General features: G+C 37.9%; 5 protein-coding genes across 6 annotated transcripts; 4 read left to right on the forward strand and 1 right to left on the reverse strand.

Moving 5' to 3' along the window:
* The first annotated feature begins 1,756 nt into the window (after positions 1 to 1,756).
* LOC110762824 (endoglucanase 8-like) lies at positions 1,757 to 5,631 on the forward strand. The gene is made up of 7 exons (XM_021965518.2): positions 1,757 to 2,021; positions 2,136 to 2,543; positions 2,632 to 2,724; positions 2,885 to 3,046; positions 4,234 to 4,345; positions 4,584 to 4,747; positions 5,061 to 5,631. The coding sequence occupies exons 1-7, from the start codon at positions 1,788 to 1,790 to the stop codon at positions 5,382 to 5,384; spliced, it is 1,497 nt and encodes a 498-aa protein (XP_021821210.1). The 5' UTR covers positions 1,757 to 1,787; the 3' UTR covers positions 5,385 to 5,631.
* Positions 5,632 to 6,754: 1,123 nt separating this feature from the next.
* On the forward strand, positions 6,755 to 8,352 carry LOC110762814 (protein PLANT CADMIUM RESISTANCE 2). Its single transcript, XM_021965501.2, has 4 exons — positions 6,755 to 7,113; positions 7,221 to 7,292; positions 7,402 to 7,614; positions 8,085 to 8,352. Exons 1-4 carry the CDS (start codon positions 6,861 to 6,863, stop codon positions 8,174 to 8,176), a joined length of 630 nt encoding a protein of 209 aa, XP_021821193.1. The 5' UTR covers positions 6,755 to 6,860; the 3' UTR covers positions 8,177 to 8,352.
* A 4,833-nt stretch (positions 8,353 to 13,185) lies between these two features.
* LOC110762716 (Dynein light chain type 1 family protein) lies at positions 13,186 to 14,861 on the forward strand. Its single transcript, XM_021965387.2, has 2 exons — positions 13,186 to 13,638; positions 14,521 to 14,861. The coding sequence occupies exons 1-2, from the start codon at positions 13,408 to 13,410 to the stop codon at positions 14,674 to 14,676; spliced, it is 387 nt and encodes a 128-aa protein (XP_021821079.1). The 5' UTR covers positions 13,186 to 13,407; the 3' UTR covers positions 14,677 to 14,861.
* A 151-nt stretch (positions 14,862 to 15,012) lies between these two features.
* On the forward strand, positions 15,013 to 16,525 carry MEE11 (RNI-like superfamily protein). Its single transcript, XM_021965386.2, has 2 exons — positions 15,013 to 15,574; positions 15,728 to 16,525. Exons 1-2 carry the CDS (start codon positions 15,215 to 15,217, stop codon positions 16,316 to 16,318), a joined length of 951 nt encoding a protein of 316 aa, XP_021821078.1. The 5' UTR covers positions 15,013 to 15,214; the 3' UTR covers positions 16,319 to 16,525.
* A 177-nt stretch (positions 16,526 to 16,702) lies between these two features.
* On the reverse strand, positions 16,703 to 21,299 carry LOC110762714 (O-Glycosyl hydrolases family 17 protein). Of its 2 annotated transcripts, none has more exons than XM_021965385.2 (4): positions 21,007 to 21,299; positions 17,533 to 18,786; positions 17,214 to 17,241; positions 16,703 to 17,100 (listed from the first exon to the last, which is right to left on the reverse strand). In XM_021965385.2, the coding sequence occupies exons 1-4, from the start codon at positions 21,107 to 21,109 to the stop codon at positions 16,944 to 16,946; spliced, it is 1,542 nt and encodes a 513-aa protein (XP_021821077.2). In that variant the 5' UTR covers positions 21,110 to 21,299; the 3' UTR covers positions 16,703 to 16,943. The 2 variants fall into 2 exon arrangements, with proteins under 2 accessions (XP_021821077.2, XP_021821076.2); XM_021965384.2 differs by having other exon boundaries at positions 16,703 to 17,103; positions 21,007 to 21,298.
* Positions 21,300 to 22,608: the final 1,309 nt, after the last annotated feature.

Here is a 22,608-nt window from a genome sequence, read left to right on the forward strand (position 1 = left end):
GACCCATTGAATTTTGGTCTTTTCTAATGTGTTAATTTAGGTGGCCTTTTCTTATGAAACCCATAGAGAGGCCCATATTTGTAAGTCTAGACCCATTGAAAGTTGTTGACACAATTTAACTAGGCCGGGTTCAATTGGATCCATTAGCTTCAGTCCTTTTTTTTAAGGACCGTTCATATTAAGAGATGAGAAAATATATTAAACTCAAACACACTACATAAATACTAATAGTTGAATTCTTGACCTTTTCTTAAATGAAGTATTTGCTCTAAACCTCTACACTAATGGGTCCTTTACTTAGCCTCGATCTTTAGATAGGTAAATTTGTAAGTTGGTTTTGGGTTTTAGGATTTGTTTGTTGTACTTCCCGGTATAGTGGGAAAAAAGGGTTCATCGTATTCGAATTCGTATTATTGATTGACAATAAAGAAGGCAGGCGCCAAATTCTATACGCCTTCCTTTCGGTGGATTGTTTATAGCCTTAGATTGGGCAAATGGTTATGATGAATCACATGTTGCCCTTGATTCAACCCAACATTAAAATTCTTTGTTAACGAAAGCTGAATCATATCATAACCACTCATCACAAGTCACATGCACAATTATTTGACTGCTCAGCCTTCCTCATTACTTGGGGTAAGCTTTGATTGCTTATCTGTGTTTATAATATGTATCATATGACAACCACAAAAGGCTTTAAACAACTGCTTATATGGATTATCCAAATTCATTAAAGCAGACGTGCTCCCCACTTTATACTTGAGTTCGAATCCGCCTCCCTTTAAATTAGATTAAAGTAAAATATCGTTTTTATCAACTTAAAAAAATACTCTAAACAACACACAGAGAGAGAGAGGTGCTCGATACCTCCTCAATTGAGCGGGCCATATATAAGCATAAACTGCAAGTATGGAATTACGTTACATTGGATTTTATTTGATACTCTTCCGTTGTAAGACAAGTTTCAGAAAAAGATTTTGCAGGCTCACCTCACCTCAGCTTGCCATTTGAAAAATCTTCCATTCAAATTTGGTCTGATTGAAATCAATTTGTGGGAGGACCGCAAATATCATATTTAAATAATCGACGAACGTACGGTGGAACCCCATTGGAAAATTTTCATCTGAAGTTTAAACGCATTTTTTATGTCCAAAAGCAAATCACAAGAGAGATCATGCCTCAGTCTCATATTCGCATTGGTCCAAATTCGAAAAAACACAGTCAACCTTATAATGTAATCTGATGCTTCAGAATCATTCCCTCCTCCTGCCACTCCCACTCCAAATCCAATCAAATCCACAATCCTCCTTCATCACTTTCTTCCTTCATCACTTTCTTCTATACTTCTTCTTCCTATCTATCTATCTCTCTCTCCATTGGAAATTGGAATGTAAATTGCCCAAAATCACTGTGGGCCCAACTCGCCTCACTCCTTCCACGTGTAACCCATCCATCGCACCCTGGACCATATGCAACTCCATCATAATTAATTTCACAACCTCATCACCGTCGATTCTTTCTTTTTTAACTAGGCTTACTATGTCAGTTTCTATTACTATTAACTATTAAATTATTTACAACACCGCTTCGGTCCATGCCGGGTCCAATAAGTCAAAGAACCCGAAGTGACCCAGTCACGCATGTCCTGCATTGGAATCCGAGCACCTCCCAGTAATATCCATCCACGTGTTCCTTTCCCATTGGCCCATGCTCTGGAATCCAATGACGTCTTTTCGTTATAAAGAACCCACGACGGTTGCTCCAAATTGCTCCCACCACCAACAAAAATGGCGCCAAACGTCCTCTGCCTCCCGGGGAATGTTTCCGCATTTCGCGTGACTCTCGCCCTCCTCCTCCTCCTTTCCCTTCTTCTGCACCCAATCAGCGCTGGCCACGACTACCACGACGCCCTCCGCAAGAGCATCCTCTTCTTCGAAGGCCAACGCTCCGGAAAGCTCCCCCCAGATCAACGCTTGAAATGGCGCCGCGACTCCGCATTGCACGACGGATACACCGCCGGAGTAATTCCCTCTACATACACTCTTTCCCTCCCTAACACTCCTCCCACTTTTCACAACGCCACGTTTCAATTTACTTATTTTTTTCTTTTGTGACGTTCCGTTTGCTGACTTCAGGTGGACTTAACGGGCGGGTACTACGACGCCGGCGACAACATCAAGTTCGGGTTCCCGATGGCCTTCACGACGACGTTGCTTGCTTGGAGCGTCATAGACTTCGGTCGAACCATGGGCCCGGAGCTGAAGAACACGGTTCGGGCCGTGAAGTGGGGCACCGACTATCTCCTCAAGGCGACGGCGGTGCCCGACGTCGTTTTCGTCCAGGTCGGGGATCCGTACTCTGACCACAACTGCTGGGAGAGGCCCGAGGACATGGACACGTCTCGCGCGGTGTACAAGATCGATAAGAATCATCCGGGATCTGACGTGGCAGGTGAAACAGCCGCTGCACTTGCCGCTGCGTCCATCGTGTTCAGGTCACGTGACCCCGCCTACTCTAGATTGCTTCTCAATCGAGCCGTTAGGGTACGTCGCTGTCACTCACTCCCTGTTTATTCATTAACCTTAGGTAAAAGTAAAACCGTAAAAGTAAATGGACTATATCTGTTTGTAGGTGTTCGAGTTTGCTGACAGGCACCGTGGTGCGTACAGCGCCAGCCTGCGCTCTGCCGTGTGCCCTTTTTACTGCGACGTGAACGGTTTCCAGGTCAGCAGCCTTTTTGACTTTCTTTATGAACCTTTATTTTTCTATTTCTGGATTTCGGAGTTACTGAAACTGATTTTCAGCCGTTAGATCTAGTTAAAGGTCCAAAATGTTGGGCCCATCAGCTAGCAAGCTACATGAATATAATGATTTAATATTGCAGGACGAGTTGCTTTGGGGAGCAGCGTGGTTGCACAAAGCATCGAGGAGGCGCGTTTACCGAGAATACATAGTGAGGAACGAGGTGGTGTTGAGGGCAGGGGATACTATTAACGAGTTTGGTTGGGATAACAAGCATGCTGGGATTAACGTCCTCATTTCCAAGGTATTTATGTTAAGCAAAGCAAATCTTAACATAAATTTCTTAATTAACTTCTTCTTACTGCTTAATGATTATATTAATAACTTATTTAATCAGTGTGCTTGTCTCTATCTGTGTTTTTATTCTTTTTGTCTTTATGCTCTTGTATGGAATGTAGCAACCATTTCTTTATTTATGGCCTTAATGCAAACATAGGTGTATGCTCTGCGAAATCACGTGCTCTGGAACTATGTCTAAATGTAGAACCCTATAAATAAAGAAAAATAAAAGTTCAGCTATCACATAGAATGAATTTGTGCAAATTATGATCCATTATCTAATATGTGCAACATGATTTTGGTGGTGCAGTGGACCCCATGGCCATACGGTTTTCATCAACTTGAATAAGTTAAAGATGTGCGATCCGTACATCTTAGTTCGTGAAATAAATTAATAATAAGATGCTTAGGAATAGTTATGTAAAGTTAAAAGTTTAAAACCTGTTTGATAAATATAAAAAACAGTGAAAGGAAAATTTGTTGGAAAAGGTTCATGAATCTAGTGGATTATTGCACATGATCGCTGTTAGCTTACAATTAGGCTTTCCCTTCCTGTGGGGGGGAACCACTTTTCTTCTTTTTCTTCCTAGTCCAAAATGCCACTGCATTAGCGACATTAAGATTTTAAACAAGGATGATCCAAAAGGGGCAGAAAGGACTTTAGAGTCAATGGATTTTTGGCATTGTGTTGTCCCTTCAATCAGAAAGAGGGTAAGTGAGGAGCCAGGTGGCGTCCAGGTCTGCACCTCCATCTTTATATCTAGGACTCTCGTGGGTCCCGCAATCAGTGAGTCACTGCTGCATGCATGTGCTTAAAGGCTGAGAAGATGGTTCTTCCCATTCTCCTTGAGCCATTATTTTCTCTACGAACAACTTTTCTTCAAACTTAGTTTTCAGTCTCATATTTCAAAAAAATGTGATCCTTTTCACATGTTTATCTTGTTATCCACTATACATATCACCTTATGTTTTTTGTTTTGAGCAGATACCACGTTATGTTTTGTGCACTGAATATTTTTGATATGATGACAAAATCAAAGATTGTAAAATAAATTGAAGATTATCTTCGCGAATGAATACCCGATTGATCTCTCAGTCTCTCAGAGAAGGAAATTAAAATGTACTTTTGGTTTGTGTAAAAATATGTGGCAGGAAGTGCTGATGGGAAAAGCAGATTATTTCCAATCTTTCAAGCAAAATGCAGATGAGTTTATATGTTCCATATTGCCCGGACTTTCTCATCCTCAAGTCCAATATTCTCCAGGTATTTTTCTTCATTAAAAAAATCGAGATCACAAGCTTTAAATAATAATTGTTAGAGCCCAGCGTCCGAGAAAATAATGTGATACCACCAAACCAAATTCTTCATTCTTGGGTTCATGAGAAAATTTTGTCCAGCTTTAATTACTTTTGTTTGTCACTAATGGGTTGTTAAACCCTTAATCCCGGTTTACTTTACTTGCTAATCAAATAAGTGGAGTAATTGATCTGGTTTTTGAAAGGTGGATTGATCTTCAAACCTGGAGGCAGTAACATGCAGCATGTAACCTCACTTTCATTCCTACTTTTGGCTTATTCCAACTATCTAAGCCATGCCAACAAAGTCGTGCCCTGTGTCCAGACTTCAGCCTCCCCTGTTTTCCTCAAACAATTGGCTAAACGTCAGGTAATTAATCAAAACCACATATATGCATATCAATAAGGGACCATCTCTAGATCAGACAAGTTAACGGATAGATTTTGATCTTTGTGCTGTCTGACTCTACCTTAACTTTCTGCCATATATAATAATAATATATACACCTACATATTTAGGGATTTATACCTACAAGAATTCTATGAAATTGTCCCACACATTTGAATGAAGAATGAATGATTGAATGACCTTTGATCCAGAGGGCACCCACGTGAACAAGGGTGCTTCTGCAATTATATTCAAGTTTGGGGACAGTATTGTAACTGAAGTATTGGCTTTTCAGGTGGACTACATACTAGGTGATAATCCATTGATGATGTCGTACATGGTTGGATACGGTGCACGCTACCCGCAGAGGATACACCACCGGGGCAGCTCACTGCCATCGGTTCAGGTCCACCCGGCCCACATTGGTTGCAAAGCCGGCTCTCGATACTTCTTGAGTCCAAATCCGAACCCGAATTTGCTGGTGGGAGCGGTGGTGGGGGGTCCCAATAGCTCAGATGCATTCCCAGACTCGAGGCCCTTCTTCCAAGAATCAGAGCCCACAACGTACATCAATGCGCCCTTGGTAGGCCTACTTGCATATTTTTCAGCCCACTATTGATTTGAGCAGCAAGCAAATGTAAATGAGAATGTTGTAGTGGTGCGCTAAGGTCACCCACCCCTACCTACCTACCCCTTTTAGTCTGAAACATTCTAATTGTTCCCAAGAAATACCCAATCAATGAGGAAACAACAAAGTTGCATTTAAAGTTGTACCCAAGGGAAAAAAAAAGCAGTTTTTTTTTGTCATGTTGCATTCCAAACTACAAGTTTTTCTAATGGGAGAATTAGACTTCAAGTTTTTATTTTTAGTTGTTTATTAAACTATACGTATTGAGGGGAGTTAGATTGAGGGGAGTTAGATTGAGTATTCGTATTGAAGTTGTTTATTAAACCATATGGAATTGGGGTAGAAGTGGTACTAATTAATACTAATTACTAAATGTCCTTATTATTGGGTTAAAGTAGATGGCAAATTTAGAATTTTAAAAATTGTGTGAGAATATGATGGATAAAAAAGATGAATTCCTAATGGGTTAGTTGTTCTCTAGGAATTAGAATACCACCTCCCATCCAATTTCTAATTTTGTATGGGTTCAAATTACTTTTTAATTCCTTAATATGAAGTAAACATAAGAATCCTCCATAAGTAGAATTAAATTCTTGATGAGAATTCCAATTCCTGATTAATAAACACACCACAAGTTTCGATCACTAAATAATGTGTAAGGTGATATGCTAATATTTTAGTGGTTGTACCAATCGGGAAATTGGTTATAATTGTGCAGCAACAACTCCCAATTATAAATTTTGGGGGAAAAAGAATTCAAACACAGAATCTCGAGTAATTGTTCCCCATTCCTAACTTTGGACAGGGAATGTATAGGCCCAGTAGTTGCAAGACCATTGGATCAAACTCCTGAAGCTCAAAAGGCCTATGCAAACTGGATTTATAAATGCGCATACAGCCTTGACTGGGCTCGTCATGGGCAGTGGAGACAAATCTTTACATGGCAAATTGGGCCCGTTATGAATCTTTAATTCATTATACGTGACCAATGTTTTGGTACAAGAGCCGAGTTGAGGTGCCCAATTGGATAAAACTCCTTTCGCATCCTCTTATATTGATGTTGTTGATGATGATGACATGAATGATCATCTAAAATACAGAAATAAACTTCTCAGAAAATACGCAAGTATTGATGGTGAAAATACATGAACAGAAGTAGATAAGACTTGTGAGGGGATGATTGTGTAGGAAGCACACGCGAAGGCTGGCAGAGGGGAGACTTAGTCCACTAAGTCAAAGTCAAGGTGGCGTACGAGTGAGAGCAAGGGGCCAACGTGAACCAGCCCATCATCGTTTAACAGTTGTCAACAATTAATTGCAGGCCTTTTCAAAGTCTGTCCTTACCTTCATATTTATTTCTCAATTAGGAGAACATTATTGTAGGTAGCTAGCTAGCAAAACCACTCTCTTCTCCCAAAAACCTTAAGGCATTCTCAATCTCTTGTTCAGATCATCCTCCTCATCATCATGTACTCATCATCCAACCCAAATGGTTACAACAAGTACGCATCAGAGCAGCTGCATCATCAGGATGGGCCGCCCACGGGGATCCCAGTGAGCTCGAGCACAGAGCCCTATTTTAGCACCAGTCATGATCAAGACACCGACAGCCACAGCCACCACCCTTACAGCCACAGCCAAGTCCCTCCTCATCTCCGCCCTAAAGCTCCCGTGCCTTGGTCCTCTGGCCTCTGTGACTGCTTCTCCGATCCCAAAAACTGTAAGCTTAGGCTTAGCAAAGCATCCTTTTTATGTGTATTTATATGATGATATATCTTAGGGGTAATTCACTTTGCTTGATTGTATTATTAATAATAATAACTGCAGGTTGCATAACATGTTGGTGTCCATGCATCACTTTTGGCCAAATTGCAGAGATTGTGGACAAGGGTTCTACATGTAAGTAGATTAATTACCCTTTTAGCTTGTGTTTGTTGATTTGTTTGATTGTTTAATGAATTAATTAATATAATTGTTGGTGTTATGATGAAATGCAATGGCATGGCAGCATGTGGTGCAAGTGGAGCACTGTACACGCTGATAACGTGCGTGACAGGTTGCCCTTGCTTCTACTCATGCTTCTATCGATCCAAAATGAGACAGCAATACGCCTTGGAGGAGAGCCCTTGTAACGACTGCTTGCTTCACTGCTTCTGCGAGTACTGCGCCCTCTGCCAAGAGTATCGCCACCTCCAATCTCGCGGTTTCGACATGGCCATCGGTACATACTACCATACTCAATTCTTGTTCTTCCTCCTTGTTCTTCTTCTAATTTAATACTAATCTGATAACTTGAATACGAATCCGAGGGAGGGAACATCACACCAAACAACATGGACAATCATGTGCTTAATTACTAGACTATTAGTCGTCTATCTGTTTCATGCTTGCATAAACTTGGTTTTCTTTTTTCTTTCTATTCTAATATATATTTTAAAAGGAAACAAGTACAAAAGAAGAAAGGTTTTTTCGAAGCAAGTGTGTCCTTTTAAAACCCAAGTTGGGGTACACCAGAGCGGAAGAAGGCAAACCTTGGGCAAATTTCCTTTTGTTTTAGCCAGAAGTTCAAGTGACCTTTTTCCAATTGAATATATATATATATGTGTGTGTGTGTGTACATGTGGCTTTGTTTTGGTCTTTAAAATGCATTGACTTAATGTTGATGATGTGTGTGATTAATTAATTGAATAGGATGGCATGGAAATATCGAGGAAAGGAACCGGGAAGTGGCAATGACCCCTGTGCCTCCGGTGGTGGAGCAAGGCATGAGTCGCGATAAATGAAACTTCCTAAAGGATGATTTAAGCCAAAAAAGATGAAAAAACGCGAGCCCTTTTTTTTTTTTTTTTTTTTTTTTTCTTCATATGTATAATATTCAGTGGATTAATGTTTATTCGGAGTTCCATGTATGATTTTATATATAATAAAAGATGCATGACATGTTGAATGTTTGATGTAATGAATTAGTTTTATTGGTTGAATTTTCTGTCGTGTAAACAAATAATAAGTTAAAGTGATGAGAATACTGAGATACATAAATAAATAAATAAGCAAATATGTTGGATTCATTAGCAGCTCATCTTGTCTTTTTATTTATATTTATTTTTATATTACTCCATTTATTTATGTTTACAATGTAAATAAGGAAGTACCTCTATTCGAATTCAATAAAAAATATTAGAAAATTCAATTCCCAACTAATCAAAATATGAAAATTCAATTTTAGTATAAGATACAATTTATACCAATATTGATACTCCAATAAGTCAATATATACAATACTAAGATCTCATAAAATCATGTTTGATTATTTAAGTTGTAAGGAATATAAGTCGCCAAAAATATCATTGAAAACATTAGTATTTCAAAAGTCCATTTTTCATACTTAGTCAGATTTTGATAGAAAACAGTTTTTCAAGTATGATATGTAGTAATCTAGGTTGGCACAACTAAATATATGCATATCTCAACTAGATTGGCACTTACACACTTATCAATAGCTTGCACTTTACAACCTTAAGGTACAAAAATAATGTTAGCCTTACATAACTCTTAAACAATAATATAGAAATTTGACTAAGTACATCATGCTTGAAAAACTGTTTTCTCTCAAAATTTGACTAAGTATGAAAAAAAGACTTTTGAAATACTAATGTTTTCAATGATATTTTGGGCGGTTTATATTCCTTACAACTTAAATAATCAAACACGATTTTATGAGATTTTAGTATAAAGTATACATTGACTTATTGAGGTATCAATATTGGATTTTCATATTTTGATTGGTTGAGAATTTGACTTTCTAGTATTTTCTTTTATTGGATCCAAATGAGGGGGACTTCCTTATTTACATTGTTAATTTAAATAAATGGAAATAAGGCAAGAAAATATAAGGCAAATAAAGAAGAAGCAATGGGCAGCCTGGCCCAAAAATCCCAATTAAGTTCGGATTTATAGGTGGGTTTGAGTCGATCCCTTTCAAACCTTAATCCGACTCAAAAAAGGAAAAAGCCTGACAAAATCTGGTTTGAATCCAAAAATTTAAGACCGACCTGGCCTAGCGCGATGACGAACCTTATATACTACGTTATCCAATGGGTTGGCAAAAGGTCGTGTCGTGTCAGATTCGTGTCATATCAGGATAATAAACGTGTCAAGAATGCTCAACATGAACCCCACTCATTTAATAAATGTGTCGTGTCGGGTTTGAGTTGTCTTAAACAAGTTACCTGGTTAATAACCTGTTTAATAAAAAGTGGTAGCAATTTGTAACCAGTGGAATTCGGTTTTGAACAACTCCATCAATTTTTTTTTTTAGTAGGAGAAACCAAAGAGAGAGAGTGAGATTAATGATGATGATATGAGAGCTTAAGAGAAAAAAAAAAAATTAGACATGAGCATTTTTTTTTTTGTTTTGTTGATTTGAAAAAACTAAGAATTTTTTCATGATCACAATAATGTGAGAATTGGTCATGATGTGCAAAGAAACATGTGTAAATTACTAAAATAGTTATGCATATAATTGTTATAAATATAAATATCAAATTATATACATGTGAAATTCTACTTCTTTGTCCAGACAAAAAAGAAAGGGAGTTGATTTCCCCACTCCCCTTTTCTCCACTTACACTCCCTTTTGCTTTTTAATACTTTTTAATCAATTTTGTTCTTTCTCTTTCCTATTCTATCCTTACCCTACGTTAATTTTTTTTCACTTCACGTTTATATTATTTCTTTTTCTTTATACTTAATTTTCCAACTTATACTCCACTTTCAGTATTAAAGGAAAAAAAAAAAAAAAACTTAATTTCTTACTCGATTAAAGAAAAAAAAAATACTGAAAATGAAGTGCAAGTTGGAAAATTAAGTATAAAGAGAAAAAACTAATATAAAAGTGAAGTAAAAAGAAATTAATGTGTAACCAAGGTGGTTGGTGTGAGTGGTTCGGCACTCTCATTTCTTAAGAGATGTCAGGGGTTCGATCCTTGCTATCGTATAGAGTCACCACTTTGGCCAGCACTTTACCCCTTATGGGCCGACCCGGTGTGAGCGGGGATTAGTTTGAGTTGTGGTTAAGGCTTAAAGGTGCCACCCATAGTTGGGGTCCATCCAGGACCACCTCGTGGTTCAGACCAAAAGAAAAAGAAAAAAAGAAATTAATGTAGGATAAGGGTAGAATAGGAAAGAGAAAGAACAAAATTGATTAAAAAGTATTAAAAAGCAAAAGGGAGTGTAAGTGGAAAAAATGGGAGTGGGGAAATCATATCCCAAAAGAAAAAGAAATTCTACTTCTTTAAAAAATGGCTTGTAGAAACATTATAAATATTAAATGGTGTAGCATATAGTCACAAAGTTGTTTGTAACATGGTGAATAAGGTGTTGGAAAGGAATGAAAGTGGCAGAGGTTTGAAACCCCTTTTGTGTGCTCTAATACCAATGGCGGTCCTATGCCAAAGGCATAGTAGGCTACCGCCTACTCCAATTTTTCCCAAATAAATACTTACCCATATACAATCATGTAGGGCCCACTTTAAAAGTACACTGCCTTCTACTATTAAGATATGTGATTGAAGCACAATCATGTGGCTCCTAGACTAAACAAGTGGGAAAGAAAAAATAAAGAGAAGAAAAACATATCCCCAAGGTTTATACCTATTATTATTATGTATGACTTTTTGACATAAATTGTTAAAAATTTATCCTTTTTTTTTCTCTTTTCTTGGCACAGACATGTATCACACTTTTTTTTTACTGCTTGTGAGTTTTTCTCTCAAACTCCATATCAAATTTAATTAGTTTTAATTTATTTAATTACAGTTTGTTAATCTTTCTCTTGTTTTCTCTCTACCTATGTTTTTTTTAGTTTGTGAAATTTTGATTTCTTCTTTCTATTGATTTTATTAGGCTTTTAGAGATACAAGCAAAGATACCCATGCGATGCTGTTGGTTTTAAAACCGTCTAAAATGTATATAAAGTTATGAAAATATGTAGCAAGTTTAAGTTACAAAATAAAGACTAATAACATGTTTTATATGTTGCTTGTTATCTTTCAAAATAGAAACATAACAAAGTGGATGAAACAAATTAAATAAGGGAAGAGCATAAAAGGAGAAGGGGCAAAAAGGGAAGAGCAAAAAAGGTTTAGTGGAGGGCATTTTCAGCAATTCACTATGCTGAAGAGAAAACAAAATTGAAAACAACATTAAAACGAGGGGCATTTCTGTCATTACACTGTGCTTAAGAACAATGTAGGGTGGATTGAGCTTTAGTATATATATAATTTGCTAATCGCTATTCAACTCTAAGTATGTACTTGCCTATTCCTCATAAATTTTCTTGCTTAGTATGTAATTGTTGTATGTCCCTTTGTTGCAATTGTGAACTTGTGTTGGTGAATTTTAATTTTATTTTATGATTTCAAAATATGAAAATTAGTTGAGGACAATTATGATTGTAATGAATAGATAATATGATTTTTTTTGAGGTTTTTGTATGTCTTGTGAGAATTTGAATTTTTATTGTTTATATGTTGTGAGAAGCCCCCACACATATGAAAACTTTGTTTTGTATAGAGATGCATATTTGAGGGTAAGGCTTAGTATGCCACTAATGTCTAGTTAGGTGTATATTTTTATGTGTATTAATGAAATTCACTCATACCGTCGAGTTTTTAACATAAGCTTCGCCTACTTGACTTTTGAATCCTGGATCTGCCACTGGCTGATACGACCTATTTAATAAACTTGTTAAACAAGTGTTTTAGCGGGTTGTTGGGTTGACCCGAAATACATCCGTTTATTAAATGGGTCACGATAAATTGACTCAAATTTTTACCGTGTTAGTTCGTGTCGTGTTTTTTCTATACAAGTTTCGAATTGTGTGACGGGGCGTATCAGAAATTATCACCCCTATTCTTGTGTCTTTTTTATTTGTGTGGCTGGACAGTGAGTTTGTTTGAGTGTATATCCACATGGAAAGTTGGAAGCTTGGGTGGGATGAAAACCATAAAGTGGGATCCACGCATTCTGGACTTTAGTCCAGTCAGTCAACATTCACAGAACTTTTCAAACATTATTTATTTCAGGGGGCCCCAATCGACCCTATCATCATTTTTATTTCTTCCCCTTTCTTTTTCCCCGCAATTACCGTGTTTTTTTCCTGGAAAAGGTTCAATCCCATTCCAGATGACTGCTCAGTTACTTGTTATGTATTCTTCTTAATTTTGTACAACCAATTAAAGTTGTAATAGTAGAACAGAATTGACACGAATGGTACATATAAACAAACGTTATAGACTATAGTTATGCAGATATCTCTTTTGCACTCGAGTTCGATATCTCTTTCTGTATATTAGAGTAATTAAAATATCACTTTGTGAAAAACAAACATCACAATTGTTTTAGATGCTTTGTTGCAACTTCCAACATTGAAAAGGCCACTCACCCTTTCAGCTCAGCTTCATCACAAATTATATTTTGGTATTATCTCTTTCTTAATGTGCCAAAGAAAATGTTATTATTATTATTTTTACTTTTATGATGAAATGTTTTTTGTTTTTCCTTCCGAGAAAAGAAAATTACAGCATGGTGAAGTGTTTATGACAGTCATACAGAAATTCTCTCTAAACGACAGAAAACAAAAGAAATTCTTTGCGCCATTACGGCAAGGCCGTCTGTTTTGGTCTGTAGCTTTCAAGTAATCGAAGTATGGAAAAGTAGTCTCCTCTTCGCCTAGTCCAACGACCTCGTCCATACGCAACAAACAATGCATCAAAAGAAAACACAAACAAAATTAATATATCAAAATCTCCCCAAACCCAAAGAACATTGCAATCGAGACCCCTCTGTCTGCTCCCTCTCTCTTCACTTTCTCTCTTTTATATCCTTTTCTTTCTTCTCAGAAACCTTTTTCCAAACATATGGAATGCATAAGCAGTGCCATCCACTGACTCAAAGCAAGCAAGACAGAGGCTTTTTTGACTGATATGAGAGAGTGAATCATCGACACAGACAAATGGAGGGAGCAGAGTTGGAGCTAGAGAGGCGAAGCAAGTTCCTCAGCAGTTTAATACAGAAGAAGAAGTCTGTAGAGCAACAAGACCACCATGACCTCCTCAATGTCCGAGTTAGGGCCTCTGACATGCCCACCCCTTTGCAAAACCGCGCCTTTCGCTCTGCGAGGGACCACCTGGACTCCATGCCGGGGAAACTCGACAGCAAACGACTCGCTCTTGCCCTTAAGAAGGTCACATCTTTGCCTCGATCAGATTATACTTTTTCTTTGTCTCTCTGGGTTTTGATCCTTTTGGTTTGTAACTTTGTAGTGTGTGTGTCAGAGTTAAAAACTCGAACTTGGTCATGCTTACATTGTTAATTGAAGTATTTTGAGTAATGGGTATAGATCAAATGAGGTAAACTACAAATGGTCCAGTTTCAGTTTGATACATGCACGAACACAAGCACATAACCATAAATATATGTATATGGAGGATTTTCAATCTCAATGTTTGCTGCATAGGTTCTGATATATTTCTGGCTATGTTTTCTTTTATTAATCCATCTGGGTTTTTAATGATAAAAAATCAAAGGGGATTTATCTTTATTCAAGATTTTGAGTGTTTATAAGAAAAAGGAGAAAAATGAGAAATGAAAGGACTTGGTCCACAGCTTACTATGGGTTATCAAATAAGCAGGCATTTTCTGTCTCTGAGACTTGAATTGAGCTTTGTAAGTCTCAAGCAAATTAGGTTATGCCTGATTGACACCTCAGTTCTCATTCTCTGTTCTTCTACCAGAACAATTTCTTGAATAAAATTGAATTCCTCTCTCTCAGACTCTCATAAACCTCAGTTTATGACAAACTTCTTGATAAATTATAGCTTCACATCGTTTTCCGGCTTTGAATATTGATAACGGAATATGCCCACGTTGTGCAAGCAAGCATTGCAGTGTAAATGCAATTTTTAGCTGCCATGTTCGTCAAAGATATCAAATTCACAAAGACTAATTTCCTATATATATATATATATATATATATATTTACTACATTTCTCACAAGTAACTCTTCTTTAACCCTAACATGCTCTGACATATAGAGAGTTCACAATGTATCTTTATTACTTGACAGGAATTTGACTCGTCATATGGTCCAGCTTGGCACTGCATTGTGGGAACTAGCTTTGGTTCGTATGTCACACATTCCACTGGAGGGTTCTTGTATTTTTCGATCGACAAGGTTTACATTCTTCTTTTCAAAACAGCAGTTGAGCCTTTGGACCATTGAAAATTTCCACCCATTTTAGTTCTATGCTTGTCGGCGTGACGTTTTTATAATTGTGCACTGTCAGTTTATATGTAAAATTATAGACTTCAAAATAATTACGAACATCAGTGTACCCTCTTGTAGTTTTTCATGCTGCGCTCATGAGCTTTATATTCAAAGCAGAAATGAGTGATATTTTCTTCCAATGAGTTGCAAAGACTCGTTTTCCGTTAAGTTAAATATTTGTTGCAGCGAAACGTTTGTGAAGCCATGCCATGGTATCTGACGTATCCATATCTTAGAATGCTGTTAAAATTTTGATTAAATGTAGCATAGCATTTGACAGTGCAGTGTTATTTGCGTGTAAAGAAAGAAAAGTTTGAGATATTTTCTTTCTACCGACTTACAACTTGCACAAACTGTTCTTATCAGTCCCAATCACGAAACCAGAGTTGTAATCTCCTTCTCTCTCTCAGCCCGGTACAAACTGTGAAATCTCCTTTCGATTCATTTCTGGAAGAAAAGAAAAAAACCACTGCCACAGCTGAAACCCAAAACCATGGAGATTTCACAGTTTATGGGGCAGCAAGAACATGAAGCAATTGAAAACTCCCAGGACAAAAAAGCAGGGCCACCACACGAGGCTTTGTCCCTTATTTCAGCTTACCTTCCTCTGTTCGAGCTTCTTGCCATGAGCGGAGTTTGCACGTCACTGAGAGACGCAGTAAACAAGGATGTATTGTCATGGCTAGATATCGTGGTCAAATCGCCATTGAACTTGAGGCTGTCCGATGAGATTTTGATGAAAATCACATCCAAGGCCAATGGCAGGTTGACAACTTTGGCTCTAATGGATTGTGCGAAGATAACAGATGATGGACTTCAAAGGGTTGTAGAGCGAAATCCCCTTATCAACAAGGTATGGATGTTGATTAATTATTTCTCATGTAATTAATTATTAGATGTGGATAAGATACGATTGTTAGGAATTACTTTATGATTTAAAAGAGATGAAATTAAAAGTTTATTTATTTATTCTTTGTCTCCTATTTTGTGTTTGCTTTTGATTCAGCTCTACCTACCGGGATGCACTGGCTTAACACCTGAGGGAGTCATAGGAGCTGTGAAGACATTGTCTGAACATCATCACGGTTTAAAGAGCCTAATGATCAATGGCATCTATAACATAAACAAAGAACACCTAGAAACACTTCGGCCTTATCTTGAGAACCTGTCACAGCAAGAGCAGTCAGGATCATGGCCTCTCCTATTCCATGAGCACAGGGACGTGCCAACATTCAGACATGACAAAGGTTACACTACAATCGATGTCGAAGTTTGCCCGAAATGCGATGAGGTTAGGATGGTTTTCGACTGTCCAAGATGGACTTGCAAGAGAAAGATAGGAAGGTCAATGAGAGATTGCAGGGGATGCAACTTCTGCATTCCAAGGTGCCAAGAATGCGGTGGATGCGTGGACGACTCTGAAGAAGTAGAAGAGGCTGTGTGTGCAGATATCTTGTGTTCAGATTGCTGGCTTCAGCTCCCCAAATGTGACTTATGCAACAAGCCATATTGTAAGCAACACGCCCACAACGGGTCCTGTCCTCCCGGGTCAACAGGTTTCGTCTGTGATGTTTGTTGTGCAAATTTTAATATTTAGAGGACGAGGTCTTGAGCTTTGACTGATGATGAGGATCCAATTGTTTTATTTTGATACGAGTTGATAGTAGGACATCTTCAGATGAGGAATGGCTTAAACGCGCAAAGCATGCTATGCGAAGTTCATTAAAGATTTGCACTATATAACTGAATAATTTGATTGTGCACTGTTAATTGAACAATTGGATGATTTATGTTCCTCATTGAAGCTAATACTCACAAAATCTACGAAATAACAGCCAGGATAGAGAGATTAACAGGCAGATTTACATGAAGATACGGTTGACTTGTCCACAGGTCTAATACATCTCTTCAATTCATCACCGACGAATTGAAGTCAAGCATAAAGAATTTTTACCTTTGATGGAAAATCACGCAAATGAGGTAGTTACAGAAAATAATCCTAAATGATCCCCTCTGATTTGTTTCTACAAATTCCAATGGGCAACTCACTTTCAACCACTTTGCTGGCTATATGTTCAATCAAGCTTGCCACCCCCTAATTCCTCTTGGGAGGGTACAAAATTGGGTATTGCTGCAAGTTTCCCAACAGGTGCCAAGCTGAATCTCTAAAAAATATTTCAGTTCTATCAAAAGAGTTGCAGAAAATACAAATTCATGTTGTTCTACAAGAAAACTGCACTCAAAACTAAGAGACCAATGATCACAGAGCTTGTGAAGGAACCGCCACTGTAGAAAAATAGTGAAAGGCACCCAGAAGTTGTGGAATTTGAAGATGGAGCCAGTGATGTGCCATTAATGAAACTACTGTTTCTTCCACCACTACTACATTCACAAAAAAGGAAAAAGGAAGCAAAAGGTTAGTTAGATCATTTCTGGCGGTCCCATGAGAGTTAAATATGATCATAATAACATACGAAAGCTTCAACTTGTACCTTCCTGGAAATATACAAGTGCCATGACCTGCAAGATTTGGCAATGAAATATATCAGTAACAAAGCAAGAATTTCACCAACAAAAATGCAGAATATAACACAGGTAGTGCAGAAATTAATCATATGCGGAAGCCCATGCCATAAAATAGAAAACGATCACATGTGAACCCTACGATGTTCTTTTATATTATATTTTTGATGTGGTTTGTTACTTTTCTACTTGATCTCTTCACTACCTAAGTTTTAGATGATCTATGCTCATAAACTGTTCTGCCTTATATGATATTATAATAGAAATAAACATGTCATGATGCCTTACTTGGGTCTGTGGTAGTAACCGTTGCCACCCCTTTGAAATCACAAGTCCCAGAAGACTTAGCCATCCGCTGAAAATAGGCATTGACAGCATATGTTGCGTGTGTAAGCACATTATCTGGCTCATAACATGGTTGCCCCTGCAGCAAAGGTGAGCAATCAACTTTCCCCGGTCCACAAGCCCAGTCCAAGGCTGCCTGTAGCATCTTTTGGTCAGCACCCTCCTTCGCAACGCAAAAGGTTTGATTTGTAGTGTCATTTGCCAACACAGTTCCAGCACCTGTTAAGTGCAAGGTATAAACTGGCACTCCATTTGCATTAAAAAGTCCCCAATTCTTTTCAGAGACTGATCCAGGTCTCAAATCCTCATTGTAGAGTTCATAAATGTAAGTACTAACAGCAATCCCAGGATGCTTAGGAGTCCCTGTGTTGTTAAGCACATGCCTAATTAAGTTACTATTGTAAGTGTTGGCATCATCAAGTGTGGCATCTGGCTCTGATGAGTCACCCTTGGAGGGCCAACCTGACTCGGTCACTACAATGGGGAGTTTAGTGAAGTTTAGATAAGACATTGCAAAATACGCTGCATCAACAATAGCATCAAAGACATTAGTATAATGCAGTAGTGTATTAGCATCCACAGCTTCCTTGTTTGGAGGGAGAGGGCGGAAAAGTGCATAGTCCAAGGGGATTACACCGTTTGATTGCATGTAATCATAATATGGGTAGACATTGAGCATGAGATATGAATCTGTAGACTGCAAAAACTTGAGCAGGGGAACCATGACAGGGTCCCATGAGCGATTGAAGAAGGCTTGGGACGGTGGAAAGGAGTCAAGAATAATGGCTGAAGAGTGTGGAGTAGAGACTTTAATTTGGCGGTCAAGGTTAGATGCAACAAGTGCAGAGTGAATGAATTTTAGGGCAGAAACTAGGACTGGAGCAGCATTTGGGAGGGCACTTAGGACTTCAGATCCAACAGCTATAGAAGTGATGTTGGTGGCAGGGACATGGGCTATCACATTGCGAGCAATCCAGTTGGCAGCAGTGGCATTGGACTGACCAATCCCAAGGAGCTGATCATTGGGAACAGAAACAGTCACTTGGATGCCTGTGTTTGCAAGAGCGAGGAGCATGGCTCTGTCTGCATCATAGAGCCTGATATGTCGAATATTTTGAGCTTTAAGAAGTGCCACCACCTGAGTTGGGCTTGGCATGTCAGAGAGGTCTGTACCAAGGTTTACACCGATGAAAGCATCTGCAAAAGATTAACAAAGAGCGCAAGATTAGACAAGAAATGTGTCCCCGCAATCAGAATCTCTTACATCTTCAAAGACACTTGATCATGCATATAGAATAGACAGTATAACTCATAAATCTGACATGTACAATAAATATGTTATGATTTTATGGATGCTCAGAAAAACCATATTGACATTGTCAGTTTAATTGACTTTTAAGGAACAACATGATCATCATTAAGCAATCTGAGTCCGAGGAATTCAAGTTTGGAATCATCAAAATGCAGGAAGCAATCCTCTAATCTCCAGTCTAGGAGAGATATTACCTCTCTTATCATTGGGTAAGTTCCACGGATTACAATATATAAGATATAGCAGTAGCACTAATTAGTTGAGTTAAAGTAGACAGCCTTTGATTATATCACAGAGAGCGCAAGGGGTATTATTTAAATTCAGACATAAATTTGTCATCTTTTGCAGTGAGTCTGGCAGAGAACAATAATTCACATATCTTACTAGCTGGGCATGGTTCCACTATATTCTCTTTCTTAATAGACATGCATAATGAGACAATCAACCAGCTGTGATTAGTATTCAATACAAGTGGTAAGGGAGAAACAATAATTCATAGAAAACTGACAGTTTACCTCTCCCAGAATAGAAAGATTTATGTCAAAGTTTGGAGAAAATCTAGAATCATAATGCCTATAAAGCACCTATGAACTTACATAACAAAGTTGGATCTCTCAATCAATAAAAAGGTGACACCTCATTTCCACTAATGACAAGCTTCAAGGTCATTTTCCAGATTGTTGCTCTCTCTCTCTCTCTCTCTCTCTCGATTTTTTTAAGAGGGAGGGGAGGGGAGAGAAAGAGTCCTAAAGTCTTATATCAATAACAGAATCACAGATAAAAATGAATAAACATTTGGAAAATTGAAACCATGCTAATTAATGGTATTGGCATCTGGTACATAAGGGAAACATCAGGCAATTACATAGATCAATGAACAGTGAAGGCCTTCAAATCAATATAATCTAGAAGTTTTTTTCCCTTTTCTCTTCACGCTTAAAAAGATACATTTGAGAATGGTCTGCAGAAAAAGCTCCATAAACAGAACAGCTGAGAGAGGTGATGGGCTAATGCATAAAATATATTGGACCAACTATGGGGCATGTTATCTTCTTGACTAATATGACAACAATGCCCACTGAAATAGTAGATTTCCAAGGCCCGAGTGTTCATTTAACACTATCTTTTGGATTCTCCAATAAGGGTATTTTGGTCCCACAATTTTTTGTACATTTATCTGCAAATGTAGTTTAGGTTTAAAGGACCGCCAAATGAGCTGGACCAGCTGGGACGCAATAGTTTTGACTGAAAAGCTGACGACAGATCGGAAACTTTCAACAAGGGGAAGATTTCTAGCAGAGACCACCCCTGCTTTGGCCAGAGAAGGAAATTTAACCAATCAGCTAAATGCACCCTCTCTCTCTCTCTCTCTCTCTCCCTCTCTCTCTCACCCCCTTTTCCAAGTCCGCATTTTTCAGGAAGAACATGTCTTGGTGCAGCAATATTGAAATTTTAAAGACCAAATTAAAGGATTTGTTTGCTCAAAATCTGAAATACGATGAAACAGAGTAAATAACATAACTGCACCTCAACGACTACCAAAGTCAAACAGTGAAGACCACTCTAAACTATAGCAGTTTAATTTTTGTTCAAAGCCCAACCGCTGACCAAAACAGTGGCAAATAATTTTGTCTAAACTTAAAAGTAATGAAGGAGGGCATTACACAGAGATTGAACCATCATTATGCGGACCTATTATATAAAAATCAGTCACAATAAACTCAATGACGCAGCAGATTTATAAGGGAAAAACTGCTTTTCAGTTTGAACAAACTTAAAAGAGACCCAGAAGAAAAAGGAAGCAAACCCGCATAGGAAACACATCAAGTTCAAGACACAAAAAGATGGAACTTGAAGAATAAAAGAAGGGTCTTTGGCAGATAAACACAATGCGGGAATCCGAAGCGGGAAAAAGTAATCAGAAGGAGACCCATTAGATTATAATCATAACTAACCATTAGACTATAATCATAACTAACCATTAGACTATAATCATAACTAACCATTAGATTATTGAGAAAATGAAGCTTAAAGTTGCTCAAAACAAACAAGGCATAGGAAGAAAAACACATAAAAGCATACCATGGACAGCAAGTGAAGCTCACCTTCATCAGCGGAAACTGCTGAGACGGCCAAAAGGAAAAACAGTAGCAGAGCAGCCATAGATTCCTTCCTCACAGCCAACACTCTACCTTCCTCCAAAACCATAGAAACGAACAAACCCACAAGAGCAATCTCAAAAGAAAACCCTCAGAAAGAAAGACCAAACAAACCCCAACGAAACGAAAAGGGCAAGAATAAAAGGAAACAAGTAGGGAGGGAGAATAGAGAGAAAAAGGAAAAAGGGAGCTCCTTTTGAGGTTTGTGGAAGAGTGTAGTGTGTGAACTGGTGAGACAAAGGAGAGAGAGAGGGTTAAGTTTGTAAATAAAGGGGTGGGTTTATGGAGCAGAAGCAGATGATCACAGAGTGTGTCAGAGATCGGACGGCTAAGATTTACATGCAGTTGCATAGTAACTAGTAAGCAGTAGCACAGATCAGATCATTGGGTTGGGCCTCTTATCGGAGGGCTTATGTTTGGCCTCACTTCACAATCCACGAGGGACACCACTTATACTGACGTGGCTTGGCAGCTGGATTCAACGGTCATATTCTGGACAAGGTGCAGTTCTTTCATTTTTATATTTGTCTTTATATATATATATATATATATATATATATATATATATATATTTAGAAAAGAGATTTTCTATTTAAACCATGCACTTCTCTTTGTTCACCCCAATACTTAAATTATTAAGCTGTAAGTTTTATTATTGTGTAAAAAGACAAAAAAGGTCATCCAACTTAATAATTAACACTAGTACATTTATACACACACCCCCACACACCCCACCACTCTTCATATCAAATTTTAGAAAAATACAAACTTCTCTACATCCTATTGCCAGATTACTATTCACTTTTAAAGACATAGAAAATTGATAAGCCTACCTCTTTAAATATGCGTGAGAGTTGATGGAAAGGCTTGTTGATTATCAACTCAACAACACTCAAGTGTTGGAATTCCAGTTACAGTTCTTGGATAAAGGTAAAGTTGTTCTCTTTCTCTAGAAAGTATTAAAGTTCGGGTTTAGGGTTCTATTTGTTTGTGGTTTTTTTGCTGGGAACAAAGAAAATTGTGGGGTTTAAATAGAAAATCTCTTTTATTTCTTATTTTTTTTAATTTGGGGTGTATTTAAGGGTAGTTTGGGAAGATAATGGGGTTTTCTTAGAAATTGTGAAAATTTAAATTAAAAGATGGGGTGAACTTAGAATATGGGGTGAACTAAAAGAAGTGTGGGGTTTAAATAGAAAATCTCTTCAGAAAATAGGTAACCCCATGAGGCACGATGGACATTTGATTCTCACTCTTTTACTATAGCAAGAGATTTTCGGGCTTGTTTGGGAGTGTTTCTGAAAGGGCCAAAAGTGCTTTCTGATAACTAAAAACGCTTTTGACAGTGTTTGGCAGAAAAGTTTAGAAGCACTTCTGGGTCATAGAAGCGTTTCCTGGAGAAGAACCTGCTATGTACTTCTTCAGGAAGCACTCCCAAGTGTTTTTTCACGAAGTACTTTAATTTTTTATGAAAATTCAAGATTTTTATAATAAAAGTGCTTTTGTTAGAAGCGCTTATGAGCAGAAGTACTTCTTAGAGAAGCAGTCCCA

This window comes from Prunus avium, chromosome 1 (genome assembly GCF_965620075.1).
Source record: "Prunus avium chromosome 1, drPruAviu1.hap1.1, whole genome shotgun sequence".
Lineage (NCBI taxonomy): Eukaryota > Viridiplantae > Streptophyta > Magnoliopsida > Rosales > Rosaceae > Prunus > Prunus avium.

Coding starts and splice junctions, on each gene's coding strand:
- LOC110762824 (XM_021965518.2), top strand. CDS start 1,788: ATGGCGCCAAACGTCCTCTGCCTCCCGGGGAATGTTTCCGCATTTCGC. Junction 2,022..2,135: donor ACGACGGATACACCGCCGGA/GTAATTCCCTCT, acceptor TGCTGACTTCAG/GTGGACTTAACGGGCGGGTA. Junction 2,544..2,631: donor TTCTCAATCGAGCCGTTAGG/GTACGTCGCTGT, acceptor ATCTGTTTGTAG/GTGTTCGAGTTTGCTGACAG.
- LOC110762814 (XM_021965501.2), top strand. CDS start 6,861: ATGTACTCATCATCCAACCCAAATGGTTACAACAAGTACGCATCAGAG. Junction 7,293..7,401: donor TGTGGACAAGGGTTCTACAT/GTAAGTAGATTA, acceptor ATGGCATGGCAG/CATGTGGTGCAAGTGGAGCA. Junction 7,615..8,084: donor CGGTTTCGACATGGCCATCG/GTACATACTACC, acceptor TTAATTGAATAG/GATGGCATGGAAATATCGAG.
- LOC110762716 (XM_021965387.2), top strand. CDS start 13,408: ATGGAGGGAGCAGAGTTGGAGCTAGAGAGGCGAAGCAAGTTCCTCAGC. Junction 13,639..14,520: donor TCGCTCTTGCCCTTAAGAAG/GTCACATCTTTG, acceptor ATTACTTGACAG/GAATTTGACTCGTCATATGG.
- MEE11 (XM_021965386.2), top strand. CDS start 15,215: ATGGAGATTTCACAGTTTATGGGGCAGCAAGAACATGAAGCAATTGAA. Junction 15,575..15,727: donor GAAATCCCCTTATCAACAAG/GTATGGATGTTG, acceptor CTTTTGATTCAG/CTCTACCTACCGGGATGCAC.
- LOC110762714 (XM_021965384.2), bottom strand. CDS start 21,109: ATGGTTTTGGAGGAAGGTAGAGTGTTGGCTGTGAGGAAGGAATCTATG. Junction 18,787..21,006: donor AGCAGTTTCCGCTGATGAAG/GTGAGCTTCACT, acceptor AATCTTTTGCAG/ATGCTTTCATCGGTGTAAAC. Junction 17,104..17,213: donor ACTTGTATATTTCCAGGAAG/GTACAAGTTGAA, acceptor TTGTGAATGTAG/TAGTGGTGGAAGAAACAGTA.